This window comes from Heterodontus francisci, chromosome 7, assembly GCF_036365525.1.
Source record: "Heterodontus francisci isolate sHetFra1 chromosome 7, sHetFra1.hap1, whole genome shotgun sequence".
Taxonomy (NCBI): domain Eukaryota; kingdom Metazoa; phylum Chordata; class Chondrichthyes; order Heterodontiformes; family Heterodontidae; genus Heterodontus; species Heterodontus francisci.
The window spans coordinates 1,889,599-1,912,507 of record NC_090377.1 but is presented as its reverse complement, the minus strand read 5'-3'; the positions used below and the strand labels follow the sequence as shown (position 1 = coordinate 1,912,507).

The 22,909-nt window shown below is 47.0% G+C and overlaps 1 protein-coding gene across 1 annotated transcript in view; it reads right to left on the bottom strand.

Annotated features, from left to right (window-relative positions):
* Window positions 1–22,909, bottom strand: part of LOC137371799 (beta-galactosidase-like) — a 149,047-nt gene that overhangs the window by 111,553 nt on the left and 14,585 nt on the right. Inside the window, exons 6-10 of the mRNA XM_068034679.1 lie at window positions 8,642–8,736; window positions 8,336–8,516; window positions 5,165–5,223; window positions 4,751–4,872; window positions 4,455–4,495 (exon numbers count right to left, since the gene is read on the bottom strand). Coding sequence (XP_067890780.1) covers window positions 4,455–4,495; window positions 4,751–4,872; window positions 5,165–5,223; window positions 8,336–8,516; window positions 8,642–8,736 — 498 coding nt within the window. The remainder of the gene's footprint in view (window positions 1–4,454; window positions 4,496–4,750; window positions 4,873–5,164; window positions 5,224–8,335; window positions 8,517–8,641; window positions 8,737–22,909) is intronic.

The window sequence follows — 22,909 nt, the reverse complement described above, 5'->3', positions numbered from 1 at the left end:
AACCTCCTTAATGATCGATTCTAACACCTTCCCCACAACAGACATCAAACTAACTGGCCAATGATTACCTGTTTTCTGCCTCCCCGTCTTCTTGAATAGAGGGGTTATATTTGCTACGTTCCAGTCAATTGGAACTTTTCCAGAATCTAGCGAACTTTGCAAATGTTACTTGCCACTCATCAGCCCAAGCCTGGATATCGTCCTGGTCTTGCTGCATCTGGATATAGGCTAAGGATGGGGACATTTGTGCAGCCACCTCCCCCTGTTAGTTGTTTAATTGTCCACCACCATTCACGACTGGATGTGGCAGGACGGCAGAGCTTAGATCTAATCCATTGGTTGTGGGATCTCTTAGCTCTGTCTACAGCCTGCTGCATCCGCTATCTGGCAAGCATGTAGTCCTGTGTTGTAGCTTGACAAGCTTGGCACCTCATCTGTAGGTGCTGCTACTGGCATGGTCTCCTACACTCCTCTTTCAACCAGGGTTGATCCTCTGTCTTGATGCAATGGTAGAGTGTGTGATATGCTGGGCCATGAAGTTACTTCTGACCTCTTTCTGAAGCCTTTACATCTTTCCTGAGGTGTGTAGCTCAGAATCTTCCAGCTGAGGCCTAATCAGTGATTTATAGTTTAGATGATCTCTGCTTTTATGATGTATATTATCTTAATTTGCCCTGCCACCTTTCTGCATTTGTGTATTGACACCAAGGTCTCTCTCTGCTCATTTACACTTTTTAGAACTGTGCCACTTACACTATACTATCTTGCCATATTAGTCATCCCTAAGTGCATCACTTCACACTTCTCCACATCAAGCTCCATCTGTCCTTGTTCTGCCATTTCACCTTCCTGTCCAAGTTATCCTGAATTCAACGACTGTCAAAGAACAGTACAGCACAGGAACAGGCCATTCGGCCCTCCAAGCCTGCGCCGATCTTGATGCCTGTCTAAACTAAAACCTTCTGCACCTCCGGGGACCGTATCCCTCTATTCCCATCCTATTCATGTATTTGTCAAGATGCCTCTTAAATGTCGCTATCGTACCTGCTTCCACCACCTCCCCCGGCAGCAAGTTCCAGGCACTCACCACCCTCTGTGTAAAGAACTTGCCTCACACATCCCCTCTAAACTTTGCCCCTCTCACCTTAAACCGATGTCCCCTAGTAACTGACTCTTCCACCCTGGGAAAAAGCTTCTGACTATCCACTCTGTCCATGCTACTCATAACTTTGTAAGCCTCTATCATGTCACCCCTCCACCTCCGTCATTCCAGTGAAAACAATCCGAGTTTATCCAACCTCTCCTCATAGCTCCAGACCAGGCAACATCCTGGTAAACCTCTTCTGTACCCTCTCCAAAGCCTCCACATCCTTCTGGTAGTGTGGCGACCAGAATTGCACACAATATTCCAAGTGGGATTAATGTAGGATTAGTATGGATGGGTGGTTGTTGGCCGGCACAGACTCGGTGGGCCGAAGGGCCTGTTTCAGTGCTGTATCTCTCTATGACTCTAAGGTTAGGATCACATGCAAACTTTACAATCCTGCTGCCTGCACCCAAGTCTAGGTCGTCTATGAAAATAGCACAGTAGTGGACCCAAAACTGACCCTCGGGTACACCACCACAAACCACCTCCCAGTCTGAAAAATCCAGCACCACCCTCTACTTCCTGTCACTGAGCCAATTCCATATCCATAAATGGCACTTTCCCCTTCATTCCATGGGCTTCCTTCTTTTTTTGTAAGCATCTTGTGTGGCACTGTGTCAAATGCCTTGTCCATATATACATCTACTGCGCTACCTTGATTGACCTTCTCTGTTACCTCAAGGAACAGAATTAAGTTAGTTAGACATGATTTACTTTTAACAAATCCATGCTAGCTTTCCTTGATTAACCCATGCCTTTCCAAATGAAGCTTTATTTTGTCCCCGATAATGTTTTTCAACAACTTCCCCTACATTGATGTTAGGCTGACTAGTCTGTAGTTTCCTGGTTTATCCCTCTCCCTTTTCTTGAATAGTGGTTTAACATTAGCAACTCTCCAGTTCTCCAGGACTACTCCTGTATCCAATGAGGGTTGAAAGATTGTGACCAATGCCTTTGTCAATTTTACCTTTGCTATTTTCAGTAACCTAGGATGCATTCCATCCGGACAAGGTGACTTAACAACTTTCAGTAATGTTAATCATAGAAGGAGGCCATTGGGCCAACTAACCCCAATCTAGCTCTCTGTAGAGCAATCGAGTCAGTCCATTGCCCCACTCTGTCTCTGTAGCCCTCTAAGTTATTTCCCTCAAGTGCCCATTCAATTTCCTTTTGAAACCATTCCACCACTCTGGTACGCAGCGAATTCCAGGTCATTACTGCTCACTGTATGAAAATGTTCTTCCTCACATCCCCCAGCATCTGTTGCCCAAAATCTTAAACCTGTGTCCCCTAGTCCTTGTACCAGCAGCTACTGGGAACAACTTTTCTTTATCTACGGTATCCAATCCTGTCATAATCTTGTACAACCCTATTAAATCTCCCCTCAATCTCCTTTATTCTAAGGAGAACAACCCCAACTTCTCCAACCTAACTTTGTAACTAAAATCCTCCATCCCTGGAACCATTCTGGTAAATCTCCTCTGCACCCTCTCAAGGACCCTCACATCCTTCCTGAGGTCTGGTGACCAGAACTGGACACAATACTCTAGCTGTGGCCTAACCAGCACTTTATAAAAGGTTCAGCATAACTTCCCTGCTTTTGTACTCAATGCCTCTATTTATGAAGCCCAAGATCCCATATGCTTTATTAACCACTTTCTCAATATATCCTGCCACCTTCAAAGATCAATGCTCATAAACTCCCAGGTCCCTCTGTTCCTGCACACTGTTTAGAACTGAGCCATTAAGTATACAAAAACAAAATACTACAGATGCTGGAAATCTGAAATAAAAACAAGAAATGCTGGAAATACTGAGCAGGTCTGGCAGCACCTGTGGAGAGAAGCAGAGTTAACGTTTCAGGTCATTGACCCTTCATCAGAACATTAAGTCTATATTGCCTCACCCTTCTGCCAAAATGCATCACTTCACACTTGTCAGTATTAAATGCCATCTGCCACTTGTCTGTGCATTCTGCTAGTCTATCACTGTCCTGTTGCAGTCAATTGGTATCATCCTCATTGTTTGCCGCATCTCCATGTTTGGTATCATCAGCAAATTTTGAAATTCTACTTTCTCCATTCCAAGATCCAAGTCATTTATACCTAACAAAAAAAGCAGTGATCCCAGCATTGACCCTTGGGGAACACCACTGTCTACCATCCAGTCTGAACAGCAACCATTTACCACAATTATCTGTCCTTAATCTGATTTTTTATGCAATTGGACACTAACCCTCCTATTCCATGAGCCTCAATTTTGTTACGGTACCACATAAAAGGCTGGTTAACAAATGCTTTGTTAAAATCCAAATAAACAACATCCACCGCATTCCCTTCACCAACCTTATCTGTTACTTCATCAAAAAATTCAATTAGATTAGTCAAGCATGATCTGCCTTTTACAAATCCATGCTGAATATCCTTAATTGACTCAAAACTCTGCAACTGCTTGTTGATTTTACCCAGCAGTGATGTTGAAGTAATTGGCCTGTAGTTACTAGGACTGTCTTTACACCCTTTCTTGAATAATGGTGTCACATTTGCCACTCTCCAATCCTCTGGCATCTGCTCCATATTCTGGGAAGATTGGAAAATTTTGGCAAGCCCTTCCGCTATCTCCATTGCCACTTCCTTTAGCAACCTGGGATCTCAAACCATCCGGACCAAGGGACTTATCCACTCTAAGCATAGCCAGTCTTTCCCATACCTCTTTGTTTCTAGTATATCTACTTGATCTATTACTATCCGGTCCTTAACTACCCTCTCCTGTTTTAGTGCAAGCTTCACATCATCCACTTCCTTTTTGAAGAGAGATACAAAATACTTATTTGATATTTTGGCCTTGTGTCAACATGAAGATTTCCCTTTGGGTCTCTAATAGGCCCAACCTTTTCCCTAACTTTTATTTCCTTTGTCTTCTTGGGTGCATTCACTTTGGATGTTCTACCTTTTCCCTGTAAGGAATTTGCCTAGATTGTACCTGAACGCTCCTTTCCCTGAATGCCTTCCATTGCTCCATTACTGTTTTACACTGCAATCATCTTTTCCAATCCACCTTTGCTAGGTCCCTTTTAAAAATCACTGAAATTAGCTCTTCCCAAATTGAGTATTTTTACCTTCGCTATTTTCTGCTTTCTTTCCGTAATTAAATAATTTTCTCAAATAAAAAAGGACAGTATATCCCACTGACACCAATTAAAAGGGACTTTGTTCAGTGAACAGCCCCAAATCTCCTCTCCACACCCCCCACAGGAATTACACAAACCCCTATCGAGGGGTGGAACAACTCAACATTCTAGACTCACCATTCCAGTATCCGAAATTAGTCCCACCTTCAAACATATACCTGGGATAATAACAGAGAGGAAAAAATAATTTAATGTTCATGGACTGAACTGGCCAATTCCCAGCTACAGACAGGTAATCAGTGAGGGGGATAAAGAAGGCACCAAGCACAATGCTGCTGAGCAGCTGCTAATGGTGGAGCTGTGCAACAGAACCAGAGCAGACAGGAAGTGGGGGATACAGGAGAGTTAAGAGGAGGAAGTGGTTAGAGCAATAAAGTTGACCTCTGGGAGGTAATTAGAGGAGATTCTCTTACATGTTCACATTGGCTCCGAGTTGCAGCATGTCCTCCAGCATTTTGGTAGCATTATTCGTGGGAACGATCGAATGTTCCACTCCCCAGTAATCGAGCCATCCCACATAGAACTCCGAATTCACCTAGCAAACGGGGAATTAAACTGCATGGGTCAAAAACAGACTGCAGCAGCTCGAGTGAGATGGAGGAAATGCAGCACATCAGCCTACGCCCACTCTCCAAACTCAATCATCAACATCCCGGGTGCTCCCTATGCCCTGGGGTCATCACCACGACCCAGCCCGGGCCCTCCCCCCAGACCATGCCCCCTTACCCTTCCCTCAGGGCCCTCTCCCTGCCCCAGACCCCTCCCCCTACCACCCAGGGCCCCTCTTCATGCCCCCTCCCCCGACACCCCGCAGCCCTCCCACTCACCAGTGGACCTTCTGGTTCAAACTGCCTTTGGACTCCAAACGAGATGTTGACATCATCAGCTGTCGGGTCAGAAAACAAAACGATAAATCAAAAGGAGCCCAAAAATCAGCAAGAACCACATTACTGACGGCCATTGGCAGGGGAACCTCATTACTGATATCCATGTATCTATGTCCCTTGTTCTTGATCACATGATTAAATGCAAGAGATTTAGGACAGAGCAGGAGTGTTATTTTTAATACAGTCAGAGTTGTAAGTTTTGGCTCAAGTTCAGACTGAAGCAGAAACCATGGCAACAGGGTGGTGGTGATAGGAGATTTTAATTTTCCCAACATTGACTGGGATTCACTTAATGTTAGAGGTCTAGATGGAGCAGAATTTGTAAGGAGCATCCAGGAGGGTTTTCTAGAGCAGTATGTAAATAGTCCAACTCGGGAAGGGGCCATACTGGACCTGGTGTTGGGGAATGAGCCCGGCCAGGTGGTTGAAGTTTCAGTAGGGGACTACTTTGGGAATAGTGATCACAATTCCGTAAGTTTTAGAATACTCATGGACAAAGACGAGAGTGGTCCTAAAGGAAGAGTGCTAAATTGGGGGAAGGCCAACTATACCAAAATTCGGCAGGAGCTGGGGAATGTACATTGGGAGCAGCTGTTTGAAGGTAAATCCACTTTTGATATGTGGGAGGCTTTTAAAGAGAGGTTGATTAGCGTGCAGGAGAGACATGTTCCTGTGAAAATGAGGGGTAGAAATGGCAAGATTAGGGAACCATGGATGACAGGTGAAATTGTGAGACTAGCTAAGAGGAAAAAGGAAGCAGACATAAGGTCTAGGCGGCTGAAGAAAGACGAAGCTTTGAAAGAATATCGGGATTGTAGGCGCAATCTGAAACGAGGAATTAAGAGGGCTAAAAGGGGTCATGAAATATCTTTAGCAAACAGGGTTAAGGAAAATCCCAAAGCCTTTTATTCATATATAAGGAGCAAGAGGGTAACTAGAGAAAGGATTGGCCCACTCAAGGACAAAGGAGGAAAGTTATGCGTGGAGTCAGAGAAAATGGGTGAGATTCTAAACGAGTACTTTGCATCGGTATTCACCGAGGAGAGGGACATGACGGATGTTGAGGTTAGGGACAGATGTTTGATTACTCGAGGTCAAGTCGGCATAAGGAGGGAGGAAGTGTTGGGTATTCTAAAAGGCAGTAAGGTGGACAAGTCCCCAGGTCCGGATGGGATCTATCCCAGGTTACTGAGGGAAGCGAGAGAGGAAATAGTTGGGGCCTTAACAGATATCTTTGCAACATCCTTAAACACGGGTGAGGTCGCGGAGGACTGGAGAATTGCAAATGTTGTCCCCTTGCTTAAGAAGGGTAGCAGGGATAATCCAGGTAATTATAGACCGGTGAGCCTGACGTCAGTGGTAGGGAAGCTGCTGGAGAAGATACTGAGGGATAGGATCTATTCCCATCTGGAAGAAAATGGGCTTATCAGTGATAGGCAACATGGTTTTGTGCAGGGAAGGTCATGTCTTACCAACTTAATAGAATTCTTTGAGGAAGTGACAAAGTTGATTGATGAGGGAAGGGCTGTAGATGTCATATACATGGACTTCAGTAAGGCGTTTGATAAGGTTCCCCATGGTAGGCTGATGGAGAAAGTGAAGGCGCATGGGGTCCAAGGTGTACTAGCTAGATGGATAAAGAACTGGCTGGGCAACAGGAGACAGAGAGTAGCAGTGGAAGGGAGTTTCTCAAAATGGAGACGTGTGACCAGTGGTGTTCCACAGGGATCCGTGCTGGGCCCACTGTTGTTTGCGATATACATAAATGATTTGGAGGAAAGTATAGGTGGTCTGATTAGCAAGTTTGCAGACGACACTAAGATTGGTGGAGTAGCAGATACTGAAGGGGACTGTCAGAGAATACAGCAGAATATAGATAGATTGGAGAGTTGGGCAGAGAAATGGCAGATGGAGTTCAATCAGGGCAAATGCGAGGTGATGCATTTTGGAAGATCCAATTCAAGAGTGAACTATAGTGTAAATGGAAAAGTCCTGGGGAAAATTGATGTACCGAGAGATTTGGGTGTTCAGGTCCCTTGATCCCTGAAGGTGGCAACGCAGGTCAATAGAGTGGTCAAGAAGGCATATGGCATGCTTTCCTTCATCGGACGGGGTATTGAGTACAAGAGTTGGCAGGTCATGTTACAGTTGTATAGGACTTTGGTTCGGCCACATTTGGAATACTGCGTGCAGTTCTGGTCGCCACATTACCAAAAGGATGTGGATGCTTTGGAGAGGGTGCAGAGGAGGTTCACCAGGATGTTGCCTGGTATGGAGGGCGCTAGCTATGAAGAGAGGTTGAGTAGATTAGGATTATTTTCATTAGAAAGACGGAGGTTGAGGGGGGACCTGATTGAGGTGTACAAAATCATGAGAGGTATAGACAGGGTGGATAGCAAGAAGCTTTTTCCCCAGAGTGGGGGATTCAATTACAAGGGGACACGAGTTCAAAGTGAAAGGGGAAAAGTTTAGGGGGGATATGCGTGGAAAGTTCTTTACGCAGAGGGTGGTGGGTGCATGGAACGCATTGCCAGCGGAGGTGGTAGACACGGGCACGATAGCGTCTTTTAAGATGTATCTAGACAGATACATGAATGGGCAGGAAGCAAAGAGATACAGACCCTTAGAAAATAGGCGACATGTTTAGATAGAGGATCTGGATCGGCGTAGGCTTGGAGGGCCGAAGGGCCTGTTCCTGTGCTGTAATTTTCTTTGGTCTTTGTTCTTTAACATTGAAGAGTAGGTTCGAGAGGGGTTAATGGATTGGGTGGACCTGGGATTGGTGCACTGTGGAGGATAGACACCAACATAGACAGGTCAGGCTGAATGGTCTGTTCTGGTTGCAATTCCAGCCCAGCCTGTGCAGAGTCAGCTGATGTCAGCCAGTGAGGTATTGGGAAAATTATAAACAGGAGAAGGCCATTCAATTAGATTATAACTGATCTGTACCTCAATTCCATTTACCCAACTTTGCTCCGTATCCAGCATTTTCTGTTTTTGTTTCAGTCCCTGTGGGACCTCATCCCCCCCACCCCGCAACATGAGTCAGTCTCTCTGGGACACCTTTCCCCACCACCCCACCACTTGCAGGTTAGATGGATTGCAGCTTACTGGTGCCAAAGTCGATGGTTGCATAGATCCCCTGCAACGTGCCACAGTTCAGCTCCTGCACCTGGTTCCCATCTGTCGTGAACAGCAACACATCATCGCCCAGGAACGAACGCATGAGCTTACGCAAGTGACGCAGGTAATTAAAATCACAGGTAAAATAACTACCGTACTCGTTCTCCACCTGTCGAAGGAACAAGGTTATCAGATCAGGTAGAGCAAGGAATAGACAAACAGGGTGGGGGGGGGGGAAGTGGCGGTGGTGACAGTGCGAGGGACCAGGAGCACGAGGGAGCAAACCCATCTCACCTGGAAGCTGATGATGGGCCCTCCATTCTGGTACATTAAGGGTTTCATCTTCGGTAACAGAACTGCAAACCATTTATCCACTGCCGCCAGGTAATCTGTGAGAAACGAGAATTTATCATCACAATATCATCAGTTGGAACTCACCCAACCCTCCCCAATGCCCTGCCCTTTGGAATTGGGCCCTTTCCCTGGTGCAAACAGAATCCATTCGGCCCATCATGCCAGTGTCAGCTCTTTGAAAGAGCTATCCAATTAGCCCCACTCCTCTATTCTTTCCCCCCATAGCCTCGAACATTTTTCTCAAGTATTTATCCAATTCCCTTTTGGAAGTTATTATTGAATCTGCTTCCACCGCCCTTTCAGGCAGCGCATTCCAGATCGCAACTCAATGCATAAAAAAAATTCCTCATGTCACCGCTGGTTCTTTTGCCAGTTATCTTAAATCTGTCCCCTTTGGTTACCCGCCCTCCTGCCAGTGGCCTGTAGTTGCTGGGTTTATCTCTCGCCCCTTTGTTCAAATAAAAGTGTGATTTATCCTTTGCAGCACTCCTACACTAAGTATTTTTCCTTCTTTGTAATTTTCCATCGCTATTCTAACCCTGATGACATTATGATCACTGTTCCCTAAATTCTCCCCCACTGAAACATATTCCACTTACTCCACTTCATTCCCCAGAATTAGATCCAGCACGGCTTCCTTTCTCATTGAGCTGGAAACACGCTGATTAAGAAAGTTCTCCCATATGAACATAGAACATAGAACAGTACAGCACAGTACAGGCCCTTCGGCCCACGATGTTGTGCCGAACCTTTAACCTACTCTAATATCAAACTAACTACCTACCCTTCATTCTACTATCATCCATGTACCTATCCAAGAGTCGCTTAAATGTCCCGAATGTATCTGCTTCTACTACCACCGCTGGCAGCGCATTCCACGCACCCACCACTCTCTGTGTAAAGAACCTACCTCTGACATCTCCCCAAAACCTTCCTCCAATCACCTTAAAATTATGCCCCCTGGTGATAGCCCATTCCACCCTGGGAAAAAGTCTCTGACTATCCACTCTATCTATGCCTCTCATCATCATGTACCCCTCTATCAAGTCACCTCTCATTCTTCTTCGCTCCAATGAGAAAAGCCCGAGCTCCCTCAATCTTTCTTCGTAAGACATGCCCTCCAGTCCAGGCAGCATCCTGGTAAATCTCCACTGCACCCTCTCTAAAGCTTCCACATCCTTCCTATAATGAGGCGACCAGAACTGAACACAATATTCCAAGTGTGGTCGAACCAGGGCCTTATAGAGCTGCAGCATAACCTCGCGGCTCTTAAACTCAATCCCCGTTACTGAAAGCCAACACACCATACGCCTTCTTAACAACCCTATCAACTTGGGTGGCAACTTTGAGCGATCTATGGACATGGACCCCAAGATCCCTCTGTTCCTCCACACTACCAAGAATCCTGTCTTTAAGCCTGTATTCTGCATTCAAATGCGACCTTCCAAAATGAATCACTTCACACTTTTCCAGGTTGAACTCCATCTGCCACTTCTCAGCCCAGCTCTGCATCCTGTCAATGTCCCGTTGCAACCTACAACAGCCTTCCACACTATCCACAACTCCAGCAACCTTCGTGTTATCGGCAAACTTGCTAACCCAGCCTTCCACTTGCTCATCCAAGTCATTTATAAAAATCACAAAGAGCAGAGGTCCCAGAACAGATCCCTGTGGAACACCACTGGTCACCAAGCTCCATGCTGAATACTTTCCATCTACTACCACCCTCTGTCTTCTATGGGCCAGACAATTTTGTATCCAGACAGCTAACTTTCCCTGTATCCCATACCTCCTCACTTTCTGAATGAGCCTACCATGGGGAACCTTATCAAACGCCTTGCTAAAATCCATATACACCACATCCACTGCTCTTCCTTCATCAATGTGTTTTGTCACATCTTCAAAGAATTCAATAAGGCTTGTGAGGCATGACCTGCCCCTCACAAAGCCATGCTGACTGTCTCTAATCAAACCATGCTTTTCCAAATAATCATAAATCCTGTCTCTCAGAATCCTCTCCAATAATTTGCCCACTACCGACGTAAGACTGACTGGTCTATAATTCCCAGGGTTATCCCTATTCCCTTTCTTGAACAAGGGAACAACATTTGCCACCCTCCAATCATCCGGTACTACTCCAGTGGACAGTGAAGATGCAAAGATCATCGCCAAAGGCACAGCAATCTCTTCCCTCGCTTCCCGTAATATCCTTGGGTATATCCCGTCTGGCCCCGGGGACTTATCTGTCCTCATATCATTCAAAATTTCCAGCACATCCTCCCTCTTAACCTCAACCTGTTCGAGCATATCAGCCTGTTCCACGCTGTCCTCACAAATGACCAGGTCCCTCTCACTAGTGAATACTGAAGCAAAGTATTCATTTAGGACCTCCCCTACCTCCTCCGACTCCAGGCACAAGTTCCCTCCACTATCCCTGATCGGCCCTACCCTCACTCTGGCCATCCTCTTGTTCCTCACATAAGTGTAGAACGCCTTGGGATTTTCCTTAATCCTACCCGCCAAGACTTTTTCATGTCCCCTTCTAGCTCTCCTAAGTCCATTCTTCAGTTCCTTCCTGGCTACCTTGTAACCCTCTAGAGCCCTGTCTGATCCTTGCTTCCTCAACATTAAGTAAGCTTCCTTCTTCCTCTTGACGAGCTGTTCCACATCTCTTGTCATCCAAGGTTCCTTCACCCTACCATCCCTTCCTTGCCTCATCAGGACAAACCTATCCAGCAGTCGCAGCAAGTGCTCCCTAAACAACCTCCACATTTCTGTCGTGCATTTCCCTGAGAACATCTGTTCTCAGTTTATGCTCCCCAGTTCCTGCCTAATAGCATTGTAATTCCCCCTCCCCCAATTAAATATTTTCCCATCCCGTCTGCTCCTGACTCTCTCCATAACTATAGTAAAGGTCAGGGAGTTGTGATCACTATCACAGAAATGCTCTCCCACCGAGAGATCTGCCACCTGGCCTGGTTCGTTGCCAAGCACCAAATCCAACATAGCCTCCCCTCTAGTCGGCCTATCTACATATTGAGTCAGGAAACCTTCCTGGACACACCTGACAAAAACTGCTCCATCCAAACTATTTGCACTAAGGAGGTTCCAATCAATATTAGGGAAGTTGAAGTCACCCATGACAACAACCCTGTTACTTCTGCACCTTTCCAAAATCTGCCTCCCAATCTGTTCCTCCGTGTCTCTGTTGCTATTGGGGGGTCTATAGAAAACTCCCAACAAAGTGACTGCTCCTTTCCTGTTTCTGACTTCCACCCATAATGACTCAGTAGACAAACCATCCTCGACGACCTCCCTTTCAGCAGCTGTGATACTATCCCTGATTAGCAATGCCACTCCCCCACCTCTTTTACCTCCCTCCCTATTCCTTTTGAAACATCTAAACCCCGGAACATCCAACATCCATTCCTGCCCCTGTGATATCCAAGTCTCCGTAATGGCCACAACATCGTAGCTCCAAGTACTGATCCATGCTCTAAGTTTATCACCCTTATTTCTGACACTTCTTGCGTTAAAATAGACACACTTCAACCCATCATACTGGCTGCAACTTTGTCGTGTCAATTGTCTAACCTTCCTCACAGACTCTCTGCACTCTGTATCTTCCTGTTCAACAGCTACCCCATCCACTGATCCGTAGCTCCGGTTCCCATCCCCCTGCCAAACTAGTTTAAACCCTATGCATTCCAGGAATTATTCTCCCTCTCTGCCATTTACACTGTTACTATCCCAGTCTATATTAGGATAATCAAAGTTCCCCTTTTCACTGCACTGTAGTTCTTGCATTTTTCTATAATTTTCCTAAAAATTTTCTCCTCAATCTCCTTTCACTATTTGGTGGCCTGTAGTATACACCTAATAGTTTAATAGCTCCTCTATTCCTTAATTCTAACCAAATAGATTCTGTCTTTCACTCCTCAACTACATCAACCCTCTCCAGTGTTATCCTAGTTTCTGTGATCAATACTGACTCCCATCCCTCCGTTTTGCCTTCCCTATCTTTCCTGGATAAGGAGATATTTCATAACTCTCAAAGATATATTTCATCAAGAAAGAAAGACTTTATAAAAAAGATATACCACCCATGGCTAACTGTGGAGGATAGTGTAGAACTTCAAAAGGACATAGACAATTTGGTGGAATGGACGGACAAGTGGCAAATGAAGTTCAATGCAGAGAAATGTGAAGTGATTCACATGGAGAACATGGAGAGACAATATAGAATAAAGGGTACAATTCTAAAGGGGGTGCAGGAGCAGAGGGACCTGGATGTATATGTGCATATGTCATTGAAGGTGACAGGACAGGTTGAGAGAGTGGCTAATAAAGCATACAGTATTCTGGGCTTTATTAATAGGGGCATAGAGTACAAGAGCAAGGAAGTTATGTTAAACTCAGTTGCAGTGTTGCGTCCATTTCTTTGCACCACACTTTAGGAAGGATGTGAGGGCATTGCAGAAAGAATGCAGAAAAGATTCACGAGAATGGTTCCAGGGATGAGGAATTTCAGTTATGAAGATAGATTGGAGACGTTAGGACTGTTTTCCCTGGAGAAGAGAAGGCTAAGAGGTGATTCGTTAGAGATATTCAAAATCATGGAGAGACCTGGACAGAGTAGAGACAGAGAAACTGTTCCCACACGTGAAAGGATCGGGAACAAGAGGGCACAGATTTAAAGTATTTGGCAAAAGAAGCAAAGGCAACATGAGGAAAAACTTTTTCACGCAGCGAGTGGTTACAGTCTGGAATGCACTGCCTGAGAATGTGTTGGAGGCAGGTTCAATTGAGGCATTCAAAAGGGAATTAGACTGTTATCTAAAAAGGAAGACTGTGCAGGGTTACGAGGAGAAGGCAAGGGAATGGCATTAGGTGAACTGCTCATTCGGAGAGCAGGGGCAGACACGATGGGCCAAATGGCCTCATTCTGTGCTGAAACAATTCTGTGATTCTATGAACTAAGGAAGTTAAGGATGGTAGTAAATTGAAAGAAAGGGCATACAATGCTGCGAAGATTAGTGGTAGGCCAGAAGATTGGGAAAACGTTTAGAAACCAGCAAAAGATGACCAAATAAAAATAATGGGAGAAATTAGAATATGACAGCAAACTAGCAAGAAATATAAAAACAGACATGAAGAGCTTCGACAAGTATATAAAAAGGAAGAGAGTAGCTAAAGTAAACATTGGTTCCCTTAGAGGATAAGATTTTGTTTTATTTGTTCATAGAATGCGGGCATCGCTGGCTAGGCCAACATTTACTGCCCATCCCTAATTGCCCTTGTGAGGCCATTTCAGAGGGCATTTAAGAGTCAACCATATTGCTGTGGGTCTGGAGTCACATGTAGGCCAGATGAGGTAAGGACAGCAGATTTCCTTCCCGATAGGACATTAGTGAACCAGATGGGTTTTTACAACAATGGTTTCATGGTTACCATTAGACTGGCTTTTAATTCCAGATTTATTAATTGAATTAACATTTTATCATCTGCCACAGTGGAATTCGAGGCAATGTTCCCCAGAGCATTTTATTTATTATCCCCAGAGCATTTGCCACCACCACTACTACACCACCACTTCCCCGATTGAGGAATTAATAATGGGAAACAAGGAAATGGCAGAGACTTTGAACAAATATTTTGTATCTGTCTTCAATACAAGGTACTAACATATCCCAAGAAGAGGAGAAAAATCAAGAGGCATAGGGAGAGAGGAACTCAAAACAATCACTATCATTAGAGAAAATGTACCAGGAAAACTAGTGGGACTAAAAGCTGACAGGTCCCTGGACCTGATGGCCTGCATCCCAGGGTCTTAAAAAGAACTGCCTGCCGAGACAGTGGATGCATTGGTTGTAATCTTCCAAAATTCCCTAGATTCTGGAAAAGATCCCAAGAGTGGAGTGCCACAGAGATCAGTGCTGGGGCCTCAACTACTTACAATCTATATTAATGATTTGGATGAAGGGACTGAGTGTATTGTAGCCAAATTTACTGACAATGCAAAGGCAGGTGGCAAAGCAAGTTGTGAAGAGGACACTAGGGGCTGGAATTTATGCAGGAGGTGAGGCTCCTGGCACAGGGCCGAGAAGGCGGAAAACTCCACCTCCGCATTTTCTCTAACCACTGGAGCGATCATCCGGTCTTTTGGGGTCAAAGTTTAAGGAGGTGGGATCCCTATCCTTGAAGGGCTCAATAGGGGCGGGGTTTCTGCTCCCAAGAGGTGCCGGCCAATCACAGGACCGGCAGCTCAGTAGTATCAGCAGTGACACCAAGAGCGGTGGGCAGTGCTGGTACTGCAGAGGCCTCAGATCCAGGTCCAGCGGTGGAACCGCAGACAAGGGGGAGGAGAGACGGGGTCACCGGGGCTAGTCTGGAAGGCCCTGGCAAGGGGAGGTGGGAGGGTGGGTCTTTGGTCCAGGGGGAGGTCCCAGAGGATACAATGGTTCCTGGTGGGGTATGGGTGGGGGGTGGGGGTCCTCTGTGGGCTACGAATTGCCCACAAAAGGAAGGACCCCCCAAGCCTGCAGGCAGGGCGCCTTGTTTTCCAAGGTGTCCTCCCCACATAGCAGGGCACCCCCCCCGCCCACCGCCACCCCTCCCAGCCACTGGCAAGATCCCAACGGCAGTGTGAAGAGTCCCTTAATTGGCCATCAATAGGCCACGTAAGGGCTTCAACTGGCCTCTGGGCGGTCAGGCCGACCGACGTCAGCCTATCCCACCCCTTGGAAGACAGGGTTCGGCAATACCAGTGTCGGGTTCAGCAGTGGCCACCCGCGGCACAGAACCCGAAGTGGGGCTGGGAACACAACCCAACCCAAAAAGTATTGCTCAAGGGCAAATAAGGATGGGCAATAAATGCTGGCATAGCCAGTGACGCCCACATCCCATGAATGAATTTTTAAAAAAAGTATGCAAAGGGATTATAGATAGGTTAAGGTGAATGGACAAAAATTTGCCAGTTGGAGAATAATGTGGGAAAATATGAGGTTATCTTTTTTTTCATTCATTCATGGGATGTGGGCGTCGCTGGCCAGACCAGCATTTATTGCCCATCCTTAATTGCCCTTGAGAAGGTGGTGGTGAACTGCCTTCTTGAACCGCTGCAGTCCATGTGGGGTAGGTACACCCACAGTGCTGTTAGGAAGGGAGTTCCAGGATTTTGACTCAGTGACAGTGAAGCAACGGTGATATAGCTCCAAGTCAGGATGGTGTGTGACTTGGAGGGGAACTTGCAGGTGGTGGTGTTCCCATGTATTTGCTGCCCTTGTCCTTCTAGTTGGTAGAGGTCGCAGGTTTGGAAGGTGCTGTCTACGGAGACTTGTTGAGTTGTTGCAGTGCATCTTGTAGATGGTACACACTGCTGCCATTGTGTGTCAGTGGTGGAGGGAGTGAATGTTTGTAGATGGGGTGCCAATCAAGCGGGCTGCTTTGTCCTGGATGGTGTCAAGCTTCTTGAGTGTTGTTGGAGCTGCACCCATCCAGGCAAGTGGAGAGTATTCCATCACACCCCTGACTTGTGCCTTGTAGATGGTGGACAGGCTTTGGAGCGTCAGGTGGTGAGTTACTCATCGCCAAACTTATCCTTCTTCCTCACAGGAACATGCTGGTCCTGGATTCTAATCAGCTGACATTTGAAAGACTCCCACATGTCAGATGTTGATTTACCCTCAAACAGCCTCCCCCAATCTAAATTCTTCAGTGCCTGCCTAATATTGTTATAATTAGCCTTCCCCCAATTTAGCACCTTCACCCGAGGACTACTCTTATCCTTATCCACAAGTACCTTAAAACTTATGAAATTATGGTCACTGCTCCCGAAATGCTCCCCCACTGAAACTTCGACCACCTGGCTGGGCTCATTCCCCAATACCAGGTCCAGAATGGCCCCATCCCTAGTTGGACTATCTACATACTGTTTGAAGAAGCCCTCCTGGATGCTCCTCCCAAATTCTGCCCATCCAAGCCCCTAGCACTAAGTGAGTCCCAGTCAATATTGGGGAAGTTAAAATCACCCACCACTACAACCCTGTTACCTTTACATCTTTCCAAAATCTGTCTACATATCTGCTCCTCTGCTGGCTGTTGGGAGGCCTGTAGTAAACCCCCAACATCATGACTGCACCCTTCCTATTCCTGAGCTCCACCCATATTGCCTCGCTGCATGACCTCTCTGAGGTGTCCTCCCGCAGTACAGCTGTGATATTCTCCTTAACCAGTAATGCAACTCCCCCACTCCTTTTACATCCCCTTCTATCCCGCCTGAAGCTTCTAAAGCCTGGAACATTTAGCTGCCAATCCTGCCCTTCCCTCAACCAAGTCTCTGTAATAGCAACAACATCATAGTTCCAAGTACTAATCCAAGCTCTAAGTTCATCTGCCTTACCTGTTATACTTCTCGCATTGAAACAAATGCACTTCAGACCACCAGTCCCGCTGTGCTCCGCAACATCTCCCTGCCTGCTCTTCCTCTTAGTCCTACTGGCCTTATTTACTATGTCCTCCTCATTTACTTCACTAGCTGTCCTACTGCTCTGGTTCCCAACCCCCTGCCACACTAGTTTAAACCCTCCCGAGTGACGCTAGCAAACCTTGCAGCCAGGATATTAGTGCCCTTCCAGTTTAGATGCAACCCGTCCTTCTTGTACAGGTCCCATCTGTCCCTGAAGAGAGCCCAATGGTCCAGATATCTGAAACCCTCCCTTCTACACCCAGAGATTACAACCCTGGAGGTCCTGTTTTTTTAACTTACTACCTAACTCCCTAAACTCCCCCTGCAGGACCTCATCACTCTTCCTGCCTATGTCATTGGTACCGATGTGTATCACAACCTCTGGCTGTTCACCCTCCCCCTTCAGAATGCCCTCTGTCTGTTCAGAGACCCCTCATGATTTTGAATACCTCTATCAAATCTCTTCTCAGCCTTCTCTTCTCCAGGGAAAACAGTCCTAACTTCTCCAATCTATCTTCATAACTGAAGTTCCTCATCCCTGGAACCATTCTCATGAATCTTTTCTGCAACCTCTCTAACGCCTTCGCATCCTTGCAAAAGTACGGCTCCCAGAACTGGACGCAATACTCCAGCTGAGGCCGAACTAGTGTCTTATACATGTTCAACATAACTTCCTTGCTCTTGTACTCTATGCCCCTATTAATAAAGCCCAGGATACTGTATGCTTTATTAACCACTCTCTCAACCTGTCCTCCCACCTTCAATGACATATGCACATATACACCCAGGTCCCTCTGCTCCTGCTGAAGGTGCTGTCTCAGGAGCCTTGGTGCGTTGCTGCAGTACATCTTGTAGATGGTACAGACTGCTGCCACTGTGCGTCGGTGGTGGAGGGAGTGAATGTTTGTGGATGGGGTGCCAATCAAGCGGACTGCTTTGTCTTCGATGGTGTCGAGCTTCTTGAGTGTTTTTGGAGCTGCACCCATCCAGGCAAGTGCAGAGTATTCCATCACACTCCTGACTTGTGCCTTGTAGATGGTGGACAAGCTTTGGGGAGTCAGGAGGTGAGTTACACGCCTCAGGATTCCTAGCCTTTGACCTGCTCTTATCGCTACAGTATTTATATTGCTACTCCTGTTCAGTTTCTGGTCAATGGTAACCCCTAGGATGTTGATAGTGGGAGATTCAGCGATCATAATGCCATTAAATGTCAAGGGGAGATGGTTAGATTCTCTCTTGTTAGAGATGGTCATTGCCTGGCACTTGTGTGGTGCGAATGTTACTTGCCACTTATCAGCCCAAGCCAGGTCTTGCTGCATTTCTACACGCACCGCTTCAGTCTCTGAGGAGTCACGAATGGTGCTGAACATTGTGCAATCATCAGTGAACATCCCTTCTGACCTTATGATAGAAGGAAGGTCATTGATGAAGCAGCTGAAGATGGATTCAGCCGAGGACACAACCCTGAGGAACTCCTGCAGTGATGTCCTGGAGCTCAGATGATTGACCTCCAACAACCACAATCATCAGCTTGGCTAGGGGCGTGGCAAGTTCTGGAGCACAGGTCTTCAGTACTATTGCCGGAATATTGTCAGAGCCCATAGCCTTTGCAGTATCCAGTGCCTTCAGTCGTTTCTTGATATCACGTGGAGTGAATCAAATTGGCTGAAGACTGACATCTGTGATGCTGGGGACTTCAGGAGGAGGCCGAGATGGATCATCAACTCGGCACTTTTGGCTGAAGATTGTTGCAAATGTTTCAGCCTTATCTTTCGCACTGATGTGCTGGGCTCCCCCATCATTGAGGATGGGGATATTTGTGGAGCCACCTCCTCCAGTTAGTTGTTTAATTGTCCACCACCATTCACGGCTGGCTGTGGCAGGACTGCAGAGCTCAGATCTGATCCGTTGGTTATGGGATCGCTTAGCTCTGTCTATTGCACGCTGCTTATGCAGTTTGGCATGGAGATAGTCCTGGGTTGTAGCTTCACCAGGTTGACACCTCATTTTGAGGTATGCCTGGTGCTGCTCCTGACATGCCCTCCTGCACTCTTCATTGAACCAGGGTTAGTCTCCTGGCTTGATGGTAATTGTAGAGTGGGGGATATGCCGGGCCATGAGGTTACAGATTGTGGTTGAGTACAATTCTGCTGCTGCTGATGGCCCACAGTGCCTCATGGATGCCCAGTTTTGCATTGCTAGATCTGTTCGAAATCTATCCCATTTAGCACGGTGGTAGTGCCACACAACACAATGGAGGGTATCCTCAATGTGAAGATGGGACTTTGTCTCTACAAGGACTGTGCAGTGGTCACTCCTACCAATACTGTCATGGACAGATGCATCTGCAGCAGGCAGGTTGGAGAGGACGAGGTCAAGTATGTTTTTCCCTCTTGTCGGTTCCCTCACCACCTACCGCAGACCCAGTCTGGCAGTGATGTCCTTTAGGACTCGGCCAGCACGGTCAGTAGTGGTGCTACCGAGCCACTCTTGGTGATGGGCATTGAAGTCCCTCACCCAGAGTACATTCTGTGCCCTTGCCACCCTCAGTGCTTCCTCCAAGTGCTGTTCAACATGGAGGACAGAAGAGTACTGATTCATTAGCTGAGGGAGGGCAGTAGGTGGTAATCAGCAGGGGGTTTCCTTGCCCATGTTTGACCTGATGCCATGAGACTTCATGGGGTCCGGAGTCGATGTTGAGGACTCCCAGGGCAACTCCCTCCTGACTGTATACCACTGTGCCACCACCTCTGCTGGGTCTGTCCTGCCGGTGGGACAGGACATACCCAGGGATGCTGATGGCAATGCCCTGGGGACATGGGTTTGAATCCCACCATGGCAGTTGGTGGAATTTAAATTCAATTAATTAATAAAAATCTCAGTAATGGTACCATGAAACCATTGTCGATTGTTGTAAAAAAAAACCCTGGTTCACTAATATACTTGCGGGAAGGAAATCAGCCGTCCTTCCCTAGTCTGGCCTATTTGTGACTCCAGACCCACAGCAATGGGGCTAACTCTTAACTGTCCTCTGAAATGGCCTTGTAAGCCACTCTGTTCAAGGGCAATTAGGGATGGACAATAAATGCTGGCCTAGCCAGTGATGCCCACATCCCATGAAAGAATAAAAAAACTAGGGGCATGCAGTTTCAGAATGAGGGGTCTCCCCTGTAAAATGAAATTACTTCTCTCAAGGTGGTTAATCTTTGGAATTCGCTTCCCCAGAGAGCCGTGGAGATTGGGTCATTGACTATATTCAAGGCTGAGTTGGACAGATTTTTGATCTACAAGGGTTATGGGGGGTTAGGCAGGAAAGTGGAGTTGAGGCCACAATCAGATCAGCCATGACTTTATTGAATGGTGGAGCAGGCTCGAGGGGCCGAATGGCCTAATCTTGCTCCTTTTTATGTTCTAATGTTATGAATACTTTGTAACCAGGAATATTAAGTATCCATTCCTCCCCTTCTTTGAATCAGATCTCTATTGTTGCAAATATATCATTGTCCCAAATGGTGACTTGTGCCTGCAGCTCACCAACCTCATTTAGCATGTCCCATGCTTTTATGTACAAGCACTCCAGAGACATCTTAGACTTTCGGGTCACTGACCCGAAACGTTAACTCTGCTTCTCTTTCCACAGATGCTGCCAGACCTGCTGAGTGAATCCAGCATTTCTTGTTTTTGTTTCAGATTTCCAGCATCTGCAGTATTTTGCGTTTATTTTAGTGTTTAATTCACTGCCACTTCTCTTCCAGGAATGCCTACCTTGAAGAAGTTCTGCTCTTCTCTCCGACGGGATTTTCGTTTGTCTCTTTTACCTTGTTCACCTTCATTGCTTTCTATTTCCCTCCTGGTGTTTGATAAGGTATCTACCAAAACTCGTTTTCACAGCCACATCTCCTTCCTCAGTGACTGTCTCCGGCTCCGACTGATTCCACGTGGATTCCAACTGCAGTTTCACCCATCATGCTTTGAAACCACCCAGGATCACAGGTATCTCCGAGAAATACAACGTTCCTCGGACTGCTACTCTCGCCGCATCCTGAGATCCACACTCAGTGCTATGCGCCGCCATATGCACACACTGGACCTCTCTCTCCAGCAGCACCGTCTCACCTTATCTCAAATCTGTTCTACTCCGCAGTTTCATCTCATCTTACGTCTCATCCGACGCATTAACAAAAAACTTTTTTTCTTCCTTTCAGGTGTTAAGGAACGCAAGCTCCAGCAGCTGATGGGGACTAATGCCCCTCCAGATCCTCCTTCCGCTTCACTTCCCTCTGACCCCACCCCTTCTGATCTGACCTCTCGCCGTGTATTCACTATACCCTCTGACCTCCCCCTCTCTGATGCTGAGCGTTCTGTACTCAGCAAAGGTCTCAGTTTTATCCCCTTACGCCCCCACCTCAATGAATTTCGCGCTCGGCATGACGTTGAGCTCTTCTTCCGTCGCCTCCGCCTCCGGGCTCACTTCTTCGACCAGGAGTCCTCCCCCCGACCAGCAGACCCATTCACCCGCCTCCAGCATTCTCCCTCTACCTGGACCCCTCACCCTGGCCTCTTACCCGCTCTTGATCTCTTCATTGAAAACTGTGGGCGAGACATTGGTCGTCTCAATTTCTCTGCTCCCCTCACTCACTCGAACCTGTCCCCCTCTGAACTTGAGGCACTCCGTTCTCTCAGGTCTAACCCCGACATGGTCATCAAACCTGCAGACAAGGGTGGTGCTGTTATTGTATGGCGTACCGACCTCTACCTTGCAGAAGCTCAACGCCAACTCACAGACACCTCTTCCTACCTCCCTCTGGACCATGACCCCACCACCGAACATCAAGCCACCGTCCAAAGGACTGTCACTGACCTCATCTCCTCTGGAGATCTTCCCTCTACAGCTTCCAACCTCATAGTCCCGCAACCCCGGACAGCCCGCTTCTACCTCCTTCCCAAAATCCACAAACGGGACTGTCCCGGCAGACCCATTGTGTCAGCCTGCTCCTGCCCAACTGAACTTATTTCTTCCTATCTAGACTCTATCTTTTCTCCGCTGGTCCAGTCTCTTCCCACCTACATCCGTGACTCTTCTGACGCCCTACGTCATTTTGACAATTTCCAGTTTCCTGGTCCCAACCGCCTCCTCTTCACTATGGACGTCCAATCGCTCTACACCTCCATCCCCCACCAGGATGGTTTGAGGGCTCTCCGCTTCTTCCTGGAACAGAGGCCCAACCAGTCTCCATCCACCAACACCCTCCTCCGCCTGGCTGAACTTGTTCTCACATTGAACAACTTCTCCTTCAACTCCATGCATTTCCTTCAAGTAAAAGGTGTCGCTATGGGTACCCGCATGGGTCCTAGTTATGCCTGTCTTTTTGTGGGATATGTCGAGCATTCTTTGTTCCAGTCCTACTCAGGCCCCCTCCCCCAACTCTTTTTCCGGTACATTGATGACTGTATCGGTGCCGTTTCCTGCTCCCGCCCCGAACTAGAAAACTTTATCAACTTTGCTTCCAATTTCCACCCTTCTCTCACCTTTACATGGTCCATCTCTGACACTTCCCTTCCCTTCCTCGACTTCTCTGTCTCCATCTCTGGGGATAGGTTGTCTACCAATATCCATTATAAGCCCACTGACTCCCACAGCTACCTCGACTACACTTCTTCACACCCTACCTCCTGTAAGGACTCCATTCCATTCTCCCAGTTTCTCCGTCTCCAACGCATCTGCTCTGATGATGCTACCT